The 15,338-nt window shown below is 35.1% G+C and overlaps 2 protein-coding genes across 2 annotated transcripts in view; both read right to left on the bottom strand.

The window, feature by feature from the left end:
* Positions 1–370: 370 nt before the first annotated feature.
* The window catches only part of LOC109112384 (adenylate cyclase type 2-like), a 235,975-nt gene continuing 221,007 nt past the window's right edge, over positions 371–15,338 (bottom strand). The window contains 6 exon segments of the mRNA XM_042755718.1: positions 371–1,319; positions 13,356–13,480; positions 13,801–13,915; positions 14,147–14,254; positions 14,504–14,650; positions 15,155–15,313. Of these exon segments, the coding sequence (XP_042611652.1) occupies positions 1,167–1,319; positions 13,356–13,480; positions 13,801–13,915; positions 14,147–14,254; positions 14,504–14,650; positions 15,155–15,313 (807 nt within the window). The 3' untranslated portion in view covers positions 371–1,166.
* On the bottom strand, positions 8,917–11,415 carry LOC109068739 (G2/M phase-specific E3 ubiquitin-protein ligase-like). The gene is made up of 4 exons (XM_042755717.1): positions 11,188–11,415; positions 10,768–10,842; positions 10,166–10,439; positions 8,917–9,788 (listed from the first exon to the last, which is right to left on the bottom strand). Exons 2-4 carry the CDS (start codon positions 10,834–10,836, stop codon positions 9,559–9,561), a joined length of 573 nt encoding a protein of 190 aa, XP_042611651.1. The 5' UTR covers positions 10,837–10,842; positions 11,188–11,415; the 3' UTR covers positions 8,917–9,558.

Raw genomic sequence — 15,338 nt, 5'->3', positions numbered from 1 at the left:
ACATGCCCTCTAATAGTGTTTACTTTAAAAAAAAAAAAAAAAAAAAAAAAAGTAAAAGGCCTTTTGGTATAATTCTAAAAACTTCCTTTCGGTTGTGCTAAACATCTTTTTGCTGTGATATTTAAATGTTATACAAATAACTACTATGTTGTTAGTAATATTTAAAGATGAACACACTGGACTGAAGCAACTTAGATTGATTGATTATCTGTACATCAAATAAAATAAAAATCATATAAAAATGTATCAAATATGATACATCAGGCTTTTGAGGAACATTTATCTGTACATCTCTCAATATTATTGTATTGCATAGTGTTTTATGTTTTGCCCCCACAATAAAAAAACTACAGAGATTTTCCCATATAACTAAAATGTTAAGATTTAATAAACTCTTTCTACTATTATTTCATATGTCAGGCTTTACACAGTTATGACCCCTTTCATTTGGCCAACTACAACCGAACAATAAATACACTAATGGATAAATACAAAGTTCAGGAAAAAATAAATAAATAAATAAATAAAATTACTGCTGTTTTAACAGATTTTTTGTCCACTTAATAAAACAGAGAAAATATACAAACACCACTCTGGACTTGATGGCAGTGGTCCAGTGATCAAAGAAGGTGCATAGAGGTTGCAAAGAACAACTTAGTAACTTAGTACACCATATGTTAATTAAATGTGTGAAGGGGGGGGGGTATTTTCTTTATGAATGAAAACATAAAACAGATGTACAAATATAGAATACTATATTGCATTCACAACTCACATAGGGATATGTCCCTACATTCCAAAGCTACATCTATATGCCCTTGGTGTAAATATGTGACACATCATGCACAGCATGTTAGTGACACAGAAACGTTTAAGTGCTAGCTTATTCCTGTAATATGTAACTAGAGTACATCAAAAACTCAAAGATGCCCTCAGAAAGACAAGTACATAAATTTAATGAAGTTCGTCAAAAAAGAACAAGAAAGTAAAGCAATGGCATTAAAACATCAAAACACTTTTTGTTGTATCTGATTTTCTTACAAAATAATTGCTACCATAATTACAGTAGTACCCTGTGCACAAACCCTGCCTATAAGATACAGTAGAAATGGTATCACTTTCAATACATCCAATACCTTGTGGATGTCGGCAGTTCATTCCACATTTCATGGCATTAAATTCCCTTGGGATAAAGACCGGCTCATCTCAGTATGGACAAAGTATGTTTTGAGCTCTCCTTTCCCTTTTACATTAATAATTCCTCTGCATGTGCACATGTAGCCTAATGTCTGCAAGATATGACTCGTCTCTTCTGTAACCTGCAGACACACACACAAAGGAATTAAATGGATTAATGAGTCACTGTACTGAACGTTGTTCAAAGCATGAGCATTCTCATACCCAAAATGTCCAACATTGGAAAATTGGGTATCTTTTGACTCGGCATGCTGCTCTGAATTTGAATAGACAAGTCTTGTGATTTTTGGCAAACGCATTCAGAAGTTATAAGCAAAAATTACCATTTTTCATATCTCCGGACCACTAGGTGGTGCTGTGGCAAAATTGTGCAAATAACCTCAGGTCATGATTATCATAACACACAAGAGGTTTGATCTGAATATGATAAAGTGTTGGAGAGATATAGCCCCATTTCCGATTTGCTGAGCTTTTCATCAAATTCGTTTGCACAGTTTTTGAGAACGGATGTGTCTATCAAACAGCTTTTGATAACTTTTTGCCAGCATGGTCTGAAGACGATTTGAGACAATTTTAGTGAAAATCAGACAAAGTTTGAAAATGTAGGTTTTTCGATCTATTAAAAATTGTGAAAAAATCTTGACCAGTAGAATTTTTAATTTTGGTGTCCATTCAACTCGGCATGAGGCAATGAATCAGAGAAAAAAAAAAATTACTTTTTTTTCTAGACCTTATGGTTGAAAAGTTATAAGTAGGGCTGTCAAATGATTAATCACGATTAATCACATCCAAAATAAAAGTTTTGTTTACATAATATATGTATGTGTACAGGGTATATTTATTATGTATATATAAATACACACACATAAATTATATATTTAGAAAATATTTTCATGTATATACATTTATATATTTATATTCTTATATTTTATATTATATATAAATATATTTAATATATAAACATAACATATTCTTCTTAAATATATACATCCATGTGTGTTTATTTATATATACATAATAAATATACACAGTATACACACATATATTATGTAAACAAAACTTTTATTTTGGATGTGATTAATCGTGATTAATCATTTGACAGCCCTAGTTATTAGCATAAACATGAGTGCAAATTTGGACAATTGGTGTTACTAGAGAGTTTAAAAAAGATACACCAAATTAATGTTGAGACTGTCCTCTATCAGTGTGACAAACTTCATAACTTTCCTGCAAGTGGTTCTATGGGCTGCCATAGACTTCCAGAGCGGACGAAAAAGAAGGAGAAGCACTTTAAGGCATTTAAGCACATATGAAAAAATATATTACATATTATTTAGCAAGCCTGTAGCCACTTAAATAAATAATTTTGGCAAATCCAGGTAATTTACCATAAAAATAAAAATATATGATTTCTAATGTTTATGCTGTTATAGCGCCACCTATGGTCGGATTTCCATAAAACTTTGCATGCTTGTTTAGAACCATCTATCACATGTGCTTACCTAGTTTCATGAAGTTTTGAATTTTCATTTAGGATATAGGCTTTTGGGTATATTTGGCCACACTTCTTTTACAAATGACCCTCTTATAGCTAAACAGTGTAAAGTTGAACCTTTTTTCAAATATATATATACAGTATATTCCAAAAAATTGGGACACTGTACAAATTGTGAATAAAAACAGATTGCAATGATGTGGAAGTTTCAATATTTTATTCAGAATACCACATAGATGACATATCAAATGTTTAATCTGAGAAAATGTATCATTTTAAGGGAAAAATAAGTTGATTTTTAATTTCATGGCATCAACACATCTCAAAAAAGTTGGGACAAGGCCATGTTTACCCCTGTGTGGCATCTCCTCTTCTTTTTATAACAGTCTGCAAACATCTGGGGACTGAGGAGACAAGTTGCTCAAGTTTAGGAATAGGAATGTTGTCCCATTCTTGTCTAATACAGGCTTCTAGTTGCTCAACTGTCTTGGGTCTTCTTTGTTGCATCTTCCTCTTTATGATGCGCCAAATGTTTTCTAAGGGTGAAAGATCTGGACTGCAGGCTGGCCATTTCAGTACCCGGATCGTTCTTCTACGCAGCCATGATGTTGTAATTGATGCAGTATGTGGTCTGGCATTGTCATGATGGAGAATGCAAGGTCTTCCCTGAAAGAGACGACGTCTGGATGGGAGCATATGTTGTTCTTGGACATACCTTTCAGCATTGATGGTGCCTTTCCAGATGTGTAAGCTGTCCATGCCACATGCACTCATGCAACCCCATACCATCAGAGATGCAGGCTTCTGAACTGAGCGCTGATAACAACTTGGGTTGTCTTTGTCCTCTTCAGTCCGGATGACATGGCGACCCAGTTTTCCAAAAAGAACTTCAAATTTTGATTCGTCTGACCACAGAACAGTTTTCCACTTTGCCACAGTCCATTTTAAATGAGCCTTGGGAAAATGAGAAAATGCCTTCGCTTCTGGATCATGTTTAGATACGGCTTCTTTTTTGACCTATAGAGTTTTAGCCGGCAACGGCGAATGGCACAGTGGATTGTGTTCACAGACAATGTTTTCTGGAAGTATTCCTGAGCCCATGTTGTGATTTCCATTACAGTAGCATTCCTGTATATAATACAGTGCCGTCTAAGGGCCCAAAGATCACGGGCATCCAGTATGGTTTTCCAGCCTTGACCCTTACGCACAGAGATTGTTCCAGATTCTCTGAACCTTTGGATGATATTATGCACTGTAGATGATGATAACTTCAAACTCTTTGCAATTTTTCTCTGAGAAACTCCTTTCTGATATTGCTCCACTCTTTTTATACCCAATCATGCCAATTGACCTAATAAGTTCCAAATTGGTCCTCCAGCTGTTCCTTATATGTACATTTAACTTTCCCGGCCTCTTATTGCTACCTGTTCCAACTTTTTTGGAATGTGTAGCTCTCATGAAATCCAAAATGAGCCAATATTTGGCATGACATTTCAAAATGTCTCACTTTCAACATTTGATATGTTATCTATATTCTAATGTGAATAAAACATAAGTTTATGAGATTTGTAAATTATTTCATTCCTTTTTTACTCACGATTTGTACAGTGTCCCAACTTTTTTGGAATCGGGTTTGTGTGTATATATATATAGATATACAGTGCCCTCCATAAGTATTGGAACAGTAAAGACAAAATTGCTTTCTCTGCTGTGGAGTCAAGACATTTGCAAAAATGATTATAAGATGAATATGCGACAAAACTACAGAATGTCACATTTTGTTATTAGGTCCTTCGACACATACATGTTTTACCAAATAAAAAGGACAGCACTTTTAGAGTTCATCCCACTATTTGATGTGAGTATAAGTATTGGAACAGTTGAATTTAAGGCAGATGTAAAAGATTAAAAGCTAATATTTAGTTGCAGATCCCTTGCATGCAATCAGAGCAGTGAGTCTGCAACCCATAGACATAACCAGACTCTTGGTATTATGCTTTGAAATGCTTTTCCCCAGCCTTTAATGCAGCCAATTCCAACTTTTGCTTGTTTTGGGGAGTTTCTGTCTTTAGTCTCCTCTTCAGCTGGTGAAATTAATGTTCAATCGGATTTAAATCTGGAGACTGATTTGAGCAATCTAAGACTTTACATTTCTTTGCCCTGATAAAGTCCTTGAGTGAACTGGCAGAGTGTTTTGGGTCATTGTTCTGATCCAATATGAAGTGCTTTCTAATGAGTTTGGTGGAATTTTCTTGAATATTGGTAGCCAAGATGATTTTGTACCCTTCCAAATTCATTCTGCTATTGCCATCATACATTAAGTCATCATTAAAATTAAGAGGAGCTGTTCTAGATAGCTTTACATGATGATATTGTATGCTTAGGATCATTTGCAGTTTCCTTTTTTCTCCACACCTTTGCTTTCCAATCACTTAGATAAATCGTCATCTTTGTCTCATCAGTCCATCAACTCAGTTCCAAAACTCTACTGGCTCATATTTGTACGGTGGCCGAGAGAGCTCAACGCGCTGCAATTTAAGAAAACACATGCAAATTATAAAAAACACCAGCAAATGAAGAAAACATCTTCATCAGTTTGACAACATAAGTGTTGCAAATCGTCACAACACATGGAAATTAAGAAACGCGCTGCATGCAAATTAAGAGCTGCAAATTGCGCTGCAAATTGTCACATGCAAATTAAGAAACGAGCTGCAAATCGTCACAAACACATGCAAATTGAGAAACGCGCCGCAAATAGCACTGACCACAACGGAAATGTTTCAAGAGGACCCAAAAAAGTGTCGGACCCGGCTGGGATTTGCTTATTGTGCAGTGGCTATTGTTCAGTGGAGCTGTTGGTGAACTGAAAGGTGAGTTTTTGTTTATTTAAACACCCTGATTGCATGATTCCTTTGTCTTTTGGATATTATTAGCCTAAATAAGCTGACGAATTACACGATTAACTTTGAAACGTTACTATGTGAGATGGCTAACTTAATTTAATATCCTCAACTAAATATAACTCCAAGGTTAATGAAAATAAATTTGCAATTCTTAATTAATTGTTAAAACCAGGTCAAAATAAATTGTAGATTGACAGTAAGAATAATATTTAAAAATGTATTCAGGTCCTTTTAGTAGGCTAATGAAAGAAAGGACAACGGAATACAAATACACTGTGCTAACTTCAGTCAACTTGTTTTTTGTTTTTCAGATCAAAATGTATTGCCCTTTCTGTGGCTTCCAATGGCTGACCTTGCCAAGATTTTGCAGTTCATGTGGGCGAGATGTAAGCTTTGTCGTATACAATTCCCCTACAACAAATTATAATAACCACATTTAATTAAACACTTTCCCCATATTTAATATTCTCTTACTGAAATCCCTATATACTGTTCTGTTCATTAAATTATAAGAACTACATTTAGTTCATCTTTTTCTCTCTGTTTCTGATTGTGACAAACAGACTTTGTCACACATAATCTCATGTATACTAATTTAGTAACAAGCTGAACCAGGTTATAGTATGACATACAGAACTAAACCACAACAATACATTGGATGTTTTTTTTTTCCAGCATCAACATAGACCTCCCAATATGACCCTTACTGTTAAAAGTGGTATGCTTAAATGCCTGTCCAACGCCAGTTGTTCTTCTTGTTCTTTTGCTAACTGGATTTTTCCACAAATTGAAATGAAATACATACACTTTTCATACTGTATCAAACAGTTAACTTGTTTATTACTTGTTAATGCTGATACATTTTTATGTTTAAGATTTTATTTGTGGATTCCTAATGACATTGTTCTCTTTTCCCTTCATGCTCAGGAACCGTATTAGATGAAATCGCAGAGGCAGGCCTAATCCATAAATATTTCTCAGAAGGCCACATATATGAAGTGATCCTTGATTTTCTTGGAACAAAGCATAACATTTTCCTGAGTCTAAGCACCTTAAAGAGAAGACTAAGGAATGCAGGCCTAACAAGGAGGACAGACTATACTCCCATTGACACTGTGAATGCAGCTATAACACATGAACTGACAGGCTCAGGTCACCTCTTAGGCTACAGAGCTCTGTGGCAGACATTGCGGCAGAAGCATTTCCTGATGGTTAAAAGGGATGATGTAATGCTCTCAATTCGCAGACTGGATCCATCTGGAGTTCAGCTTCGCCATAGACACAGGTTTGTCCGAAGAGGATACTTTACAGCAGGACCAAACCAAGTGTGGCATGTCGATGGGTATGATAAGCTCAAACCATTTGGTGTTGCCATCAGTGGCTGCATTGATGGATTTTCTAGGAAAGTGATGTGGCTCAGAAGTGGCAGCTCTAATAACGACCCAGGGATAATTGCTTACCATTACCTGCAGTGTGTATCAGAGTTTGGAGTTCCAGCACGCCTTCGCACAGACTGTGGGACAGAAAATGGCACTATGATAGCCAAATGGACCCAGGTCTTTTTTGTTTCAACAGAAATGCATGACATGTTCTTGGCACAGAACTTAACATTTTGTTATACACAGTTTAAATTATAGATGTTCAGTAAAACACTGATGACAAAAGCAGTGAGCAAATAAAGTTGTTCTTTGAACTGATTATTTTAAAGTCTGGATATATTTTTAAGTGTTATGAAATTCTCAACAGCAGTTATCCAGTTGACTGATGGAGAGAGCCCACTCTGTCTCTGCAAGTCCGAAAAATGAACTTGGAGATTACGATCACCGCAAAGACAGCGCTGTGGTGGCAGAATGTCCCCAAACTCTTGAATAACTTCCTGTGACACTGGGAATCCACAGTCCCTTGCATCAAACCTAAGGTCAATCAGAAATCAAAACACTTTGAGTCAATTCATTACAAAAAAAGTATAATAAAAACAACAAATGCTAAGATTATAACCCAACACCGCAATTTTTAAATAGTTTTGAAATTGAAGACATAAGCCAAAGGTTGACCCTCAGTGTTGACAAAATCTGTTGTCCAATATGGTCATTACATTTGCTTCTACTACAAAGACACTTTGTGAATCAGTAAAATACCCCTTTTTGCTTCATGCATTGTAAGTGTTTTTTTGTCTAAGAATATCTGAATTCCTTTTTAAACAATGATCTAGTTCTGATTTAAAATAATACAATTATCATCAAGTGAGGGACATTCCACTATACACTTCTGTGTCAGATATAGGCAATCAATCACATTTTCTTTGATCATTAATGATGAAACTTAAGTGAAAATGAAATCTGATATTTACTGAACATGGTCTCATATTGCATAGATTAAATACGAACCTGTGAGGCAGGTGATACATGCCTTCTGGTTTACCAGAATGACAAGAAGACTGACGAACAGGACAGATGGTGTGGTTATTCCAAAGTTCTCTGTACTCATCAAGGTCCTTCTGCACGATGCTCAAGAAGACAAACCGTAGAAGGCACTTATGCTCATGGCTGCCATTGAAAAGGTGCCTCTCTCTCAGGTCACTGAAGAGATCAATCCAAAACTGAGTCCTAATGATGGAATGAAAGTCTACACAATGTTTTTCTTAAGTGCTGAATAAAAGTTATATGGAATTGATTTCAAAAACAAATGTTTCCAACAAAAGGTATTATTTAAACTGCATTCTTATAAAAAAAATTAAATATCAATGTAATAAAAAACTTTACAGCATCAGGAAAAAAAAAGATTTGCATTACATTTCAGTCTAGTGTTATTCTCATATAATACATGTTGTTGACAGCTGAAACCCTCTGTCATGTGACAACACACTCAAAAACTAAGTGATTAAATAGTTCATTTTATAACATTTTTGTTTTGGAATTAATCTTAAAAGGCCTGTACCTTTGCTTTCTGAAAAAGGACCACCAACTTTCGATTCGCTGATTTGCAGTTGAAGTGCCATACATATGACTGAGGGCTCCTGAGAAGTCATCTGTATGCTGTGCTCTTAATGTACAGTGAATGGCTACCATAGTGCCATTTTCTGTCCCACAGTCTGTGCGAAGGTGTGCTGGAACTCTGCGATTCACAAAGTGTCGTTGTAGTAGAAGCAAATGTAATGACCATATTGGACAACAGATTTTGTCAACACTGAGGGTCAACCTTTGGCTTATGTCTTCAATTTCAAAACTATTTAAAAATTGCGGTGTTGGGTTATAATCTTAATCTTGTTGTTTTTATTATACTTTTTTTGTAATGAATTGACTCAAAGTGTTTTGATTTCTGATTGACCTTAGGTTTGATGCAAGGGACTGTGGATTCCCAGTGTCACAGGAAGTTATTCAAAAGTTTGAGGACATTCTGCCACCACAGCGCAGTCTTTGTGGTGATAGTAATCTCCAAGTTCATTTTTCGGACTTGCAGAGACAGAGTGGGCTCTCTCCATCAGTCAATTGGATAACTGCTGTTGAGAATTACATAACACTTAAAAATATATCCAGACTTTAAAATCATCAGTTCAAAGAACAACTTTATTTGCTCACTGCATATGTCATCAGTGTTTTACAGAACATCTATAATTTAAACTGTGTATAACAAAATGTTAAGTTCTGTGCCAAGAACATGTCATGCATTTCTGTTGAAACAAAAAAAACCTTGGTCCATGAGGAAAAATCTCACTTGTGAAAATAAAATCTATATTCCTCAAAACACACCAGTATATCAGTACAGTCTATTAACCTGAGTGTTCCTTGTTTAACTGAGTGACTTGAAATTTGTAACTATAACATAAGTGCATATTAAAACATATGTTATACAAACATGCCTGCATTTCAAAATACAAAAGTACAAAGTGGCAGATTTTCATTTAAAAAAAACTGTTTACTCTGACCTAAACCCCAGAATATCAGCCAAAGGTATTTTGCTTCAAGGAAGCCCAAACCCAGGGGAGTTTTGCATGCCATAATCCATGGCTGCCTGAAACTCTTCATAACTGGGTAAGATTGGAATTTTAATTGTATTTGTACATACATTTGCCATGGGAAATTGAAAGTTCTTCTGAAAAACTAGCTGTGGCTGTATTGCTGCAGGAGGAACTTCCTTCAGCCCAGTTCCAAACATAAGTACATCTTCTAAAAAAGGACTTGCCTCTTTTTCTGGGGGAGCAAAAGAGAAATGTTAGACATTCTGTTTTTTTTTTTTTTTTTTTTTTATTAAATTTTGGCCATTGCTTTTTTTCTTGTTGCTACATTCGAATCAGTGTAGTAATCACTTAGCAGCTATAAGGCTTTGAGCGCAGTGGTGATTTGTTGTATGGATGTGGTTTGTCATTTCTTCTAAACCACATGTAACATAATTGAACCCTGCTTAAATTTTTATGGACCGCACAGTATGCAATTGTGGATCTATCCCTTTGTGTATAACACTCATTTAAGGTTCCCTGAACTGACAAAAAATTATGTTACTTTATATCTCATTATTTGTTGCATTGTCAATTCGGCACATTTCTTCTAATTTTAACCATAGATAATACCTTCCAGGTAGAGCAGATAATCTCGCCAGTAGCTCAGTACTCTGGCCTCCTCCAGACGGTTGGTGCTACCAGGCTGACTAAGCTGCACCTGGAAGATGTTCTCCACAGCATCAGCTGTCAGCTTGGTCTCAGTGTAGCACATGAATGGAAAGAAGAGTGAAGGATGCTGTTCCAAGGCATTGACAAAATCAAGCGTTGCCAACGTTGTCTGAAGCATGCTGGAGTATTTTTCTGTGAGTTCCTGGAAGTCACTCAGTGATGCAGCATTCTTTATCTAGGGGAAAATTAAAAATCAATTAAATGTTTTCATTATTATTATTATTATTATTTATTATTTGACCAGTTAACAGGCCACATTACATTTATACAAATTAGTAAAGCTTGGGCTATTCGTACTTGTTTCAAAAATGGTTTATGACACAAATGTAAAGGAAATGTGATTATTTATACAGATAGCATAGATGCAAAAAGAGCAACATTGAACAATAATGTCAGATTCAAAAGAAGGAAATACAATGATTCACTTCTGTATTGCACATATTTAGACATGTGTTGCATATGTGTTGAGCAGTTCTAGGGGCATTCTCTACGACAAAGCTTACATCTCGCCCACATGAACTGCAAAATCTTGGCAAGGTCGGCCATTGGAAGCCACAGAAAGGGCAATACATTTCGATCTGAAAAACAAAAAACAAGTTGACTGAAGATAGCACAGTGTATTTGTATTCCGTTGTCCTTTCTTTCATTAGCCTACTAAAAGGACCTGAATACATTTTTAAATATTATTCTTACTGTCAATCTACCATTTATTTTGACCTGGTTTTAACAATTAATTAAGAATTGCAAATTTATTTTCATTAACCTTGGAGTTATATTTTAGTTGAGGATATTAAATTAAGTTAGCCATCTCACATAGTAACGTTTCAAAGTTAATCGTGTAATTCGTCAGCTTATTTAGGCTAATAATATCCAAAAGACAAAGGAATCATGCAATCAGGGTGTTTAAAAAAAAAAAAACTCACCTTTCAGTTCACCAACAACTCCACTGACCAATAGCCACTGCACAATAAGCAAATCCCAGCCAGGTCCGACACTTTTTTGGGTCCTCTTGAAACATTTCCGTTGTGGTCAGTGCTATTTGCAGCGCGTTTCTCAATTTGCATGTGTTGTGACGATTTGCAGCTCGTTTCTTAATTTGCATTTGTTGTGACGATTTGCAGCGCGTTTCTTAATTTGCATGTGTTGTGACGATTTGCAGCGCGTTTCTTAATTTGCATGTGTTGTGACGATTTGCAGTGCGTTTCTTAATTTGCATGTGTTGTGACGATTTGCAGTGCGTTTCTTAATTTGCATGTGTTGTGACGATTTGCAACACTTATGTTGTCAAACTGATGAAGATGTTTTCTTCATTCGCTGGTGTTTTTTCAATTTGCATGTGTTTTCTTAAGTTGCAGCGCATTGAGCTCTCTCGGCCAACATACATTTGTGAAGAATCTTGCCTTTCTATTTTTGGTGCTGATCAGAGCTTTGCATCTTGCTGTGTAGTTTCTGTAATTCTGTGTCAAATTCTCCTGTGGACTGTAGATTGACAGAGCATCACCTCAGCTTTCTGGAGCTGAGGTGATGCAGACATGTATTTTAGGGTTCATTTTCACAGCTTTTATGATTTTTCTGTCATCAACTATATGTATATATATATATATATATATATATATATATATATATATATATATATATATATATATATATATATATATAATTGACCCACAGAATCCAGAGAATTGTTATTGCCGTATGTGCTCACCCAGTTTTGTGAAGTTTTTAGTTTTGACTTTATAGGATTTGGGGTATATTTGGCCACACCCATTTTCTAAAGGTGTTATAGCTATCCAAAGTGGAAAGTTTTTTTTTTTTTTTTTTTGATAATTATTGACCGAGAGAGTCCAGATAACTGTACTGCAGATTTTTATTTATTTATTTATTTTTTAGGTAAATTGTAAAATCTAGGAGTACAGTAGTTCACAAAAGTATTATTTTTATTTTTAATAATGTAAAATATTTAAAGAAGAATTTGATTAACAGCAGTGGTCCTAGAGGGAAAGTTCAGAATGGGGATATCAATCGTAAGATGTGAAGATCAAGTGTATGCGTGAATGTATGAACATTTTCTGCAATTTGAGGTAATTTACTATAGAAATACATTGTTTTTTAAAGCATTTTTATCTGTTATAGCACCCATAAAACTTAGCATTCATGTTTAAAATCACGTGTTCACCTAGTTTTGTGAAGTTCTGAGTTTTCCTTTAGGCTTTATAGGCTTTTGGGTATATTTGGACACACCCTTTTCTAAACGACCCTGTTATAGCTAACCAAAGGATAAAGTTCGGCTTTTTTATTTATTTATTTTTTAATAATTATTGACGCAGAGTCCAGATAATTGTACTGAAGTAGTTTTTGTGATTGAGCAAAAAACGTAGGACTAGTTTGCAAAAGTATTTTTTTTTCATCGCAATTATTTAACAAATGATTTGATTGACAGCAGTGGTTCTAGAGGCAAAGTTGTTTGGAATGAGGAGGTCTATCATATGATAGATCTTGTGTATGTGTGAAAATACCGTGCAATATCCAATTGTTTACGCCCTTGAAAAATGTGATATCGCCCCTTAGTGGCCGATTTCTTTCAGAGTTCTCACAGACCTTTAGGGCCTTGAGTCAAACAGGCCCACTGAGTTTCATTCCGATCAACCTCCATTAACGTTGTCTAATAGGTGCTCAAAATTAATTTTTTTGAGATACACAAATATCCTTCTAGACACTTGTAGCACTTTGGACCAAGACACTGCATACCAATTTTCATGCTGATAGGACAAATGGTTGCATAGTTATAGACATTTTTTATGTTTTTCCCTGTCATAGTGACAGCAAGTGGTCAAGCTCCGCAATTTTTTATTTTTTTTTTCATGTGAATTTGGTGAAGATGTGTTATTCCATTCAAAAGTTAAACTTAGGACTAGTTTGCAAAAGTAGGCAGTGTATGTACTACCATCCCTCCAAGTTTTAAGTCTCTATGACTTATGGTTTGGTCTGATCGATCAGTTTTATGTGGAGATTGTTGATCCTAGGCCATTGTAACAATTACAATGGCCTTCGGTGCTTGGCCCCTAATAGCAATAATAATAATAAATCTTACCTGTATTTTGCCCAGCAATCCTGTGCTGTCCATTCTGCTTGCTACATTCACTGTGTTGCCCCAGATGTCATACTGGGGCTTCTGAGCTCCAATCACCCCAGCTATCACAGGTCCATGATTAATACCTGCAGATGGTGATATACAGGTTATTGTAGTATGCCAAATTTCATGCATTGCCGTCCAATTGAAATGAAGATACAGTATTATTTGACTCTTTTACTATAATTCATAGTATATTACTTCCATAAAGAGCCACTTAAAGACACTTAGGATTATTAAAAAGATGCTTTATTATTTTTGAATATTAAGATTTAAAATTATTTTTGAAAAGAGACATGGCCACTGCATCACCATTTCATCTACATGAGCTGTTTTTGCTTGGACCATGATAATCATCACTTGTGGCTATATACTGTATACTGTAATCTTTTGAATTTTCACTCACCCACTCTGAGTTTGAAGTCATTGAAGGAATGTTTATTGATGACATCAAGCTTCCCCACCAGTGCAAAGGCAAACTCCACCATAGTACCAATGTGCATGTACTGCCTGTCATGCTCCTAAAAAAAAAATTAATAAATAAATAAAAAATAAAAAAATATATTCAAAGGGTAGAGTTGGACCACCAAATTTTTACAAGAATTCAAAGAAAATTATTTTAGATTAATAAAAGTACACACAGAGTCAAATAAATAAATAAATAAATAATCAATCAGGATGCAAACTAAAGCTGATTCCCATGAAAGATTTGTACAATTTCACAGATGACTAATTGCACACATTTCTGATACCTGTATGTATTCTGGTCCTGGTGTGGCATTAAGCCCAGTGGCTGCCATATATGTGCTTCCAATTGTCTTTATCTTTTCCACTCCACTAAACTTTGGCTTAGAGAGCAACTAAATAGGAAAGACAACATAACCAGAGTTAACATCAAACAAACTATCAAAACTGCTTTGTGAAAAAGGATTGCATCATGGTTATAACATTTGTTTTTGACATAATAAGATGAATTTCATGGGCTAATGCAATTCCACAGCAATCAAGCAGAATTTGCACACTACACTAAGTTCAAAGTACACTTCAATATGAAAAAAAGTTAAATAAATAAAAAGTTCTACAAAGTACCCAAAGAAGCAATACGTTACCTCATCAAAGTCTGCAAGGATTTCGTTGAGTAGTCTGAGGCACTCAAGTCCCTCCTTGTTTACATCTGATTCTGTGTAGAACTCTTTGAAGTCCGGGATAGAAGCAAACATCACACACACCAGGTCATATGACTGGTGATACAGATCCTGTCATTCACAGAGGAAAAGGAAACTCAGCGATACATATCCAAGGTCTGACTTTCAAACAGACAGCATTATTTAAAAGTTATCATCTCAATATTATATATATATATATATATATATATATATATTTTTTTTTTTTTTTTTTTTTTTTTTTTTTTTCAAAACTATAATTAAAAAAGAAGAAAACAACAACAGTCAGTTGTCAAGCACTTCCAAGCATCTCAATTCAAGTTATTGTTAGATGTGCATTTAATCTCATTAACTATAGTCCTTCAAGTACAAAAAGTTTGTCTGTGCTGGTATATACTTTTAGGTATGATGTAAGCCAGTATGAAGGTATGAAAACAAAATTTGTAGTGCAAGAGTCTCTTTTCTGAATATATACCAAAGTATTGTGGTTGCTTTGAAGTATGGAAGCTCATATTATTTTAACCATGTGAATTTGGGATGCATACAAATTGCAGTATAGGCTAGATCTTTAGCAGTTCTTTCCATCTACATTCTTACCTCATTCTTCCAGTTCCTGGCCAGAAAGTGCTCTGCTACATGGGCTGGCAGAACGTTTTCCAGCAGAACGCGATTAAGATTCTCCATAGTTTCGATCTCCTCACATTCTTTCTTGAACTTGTTCTTCCAAAGGAAATCTAACCTACAGTAATATTCATTCTGTTACAAGAGGACACAGAGGTAA

Source organism: Cyprinus carpio, unplaced genomic scaffold (genome assembly GCF_018340385.1).
Source record: "Cyprinus carpio isolate SPL01 unplaced genomic scaffold, ASM1834038v1 S000006746, whole genome shotgun sequence".
Taxonomy (NCBI): domain Eukaryota; kingdom Metazoa; phylum Chordata; class Actinopteri; order Cypriniformes; family Cyprinidae; genus Cyprinus; species Cyprinus carpio.
The sequence above is the reverse complement of the archived record's forward strand: the minus strand, read 5'-3'. Positions and strand labels throughout refer to the sequence as shown.

Excerpts from the sequence above, each read along its gene's own strand:
- LOC109068739 (XM_042755717.1), bottom strand. The coding sequence starts at position 10,836 with ATGTATTGCCCTTTCTGTGGCTTCCAATGGCCGACCTTGCCAAGATTT. Across the intron at positions 10,440-10,767 it reads GCAGTTCATGTGGGCGAGAT|ATAAAGAATGCTGCATCACT; the intron begins GTAAGCTTTGTC and ends ATTTTCCCCTAG. Across the intron at positions 9,789-10,165 it reads TTATCTGCTCTACCTGGAAG|AAAAAGAGGCAAGTCCTTTT; the intron begins GTATTATCTATG and ends TTGCTCCCCCAG.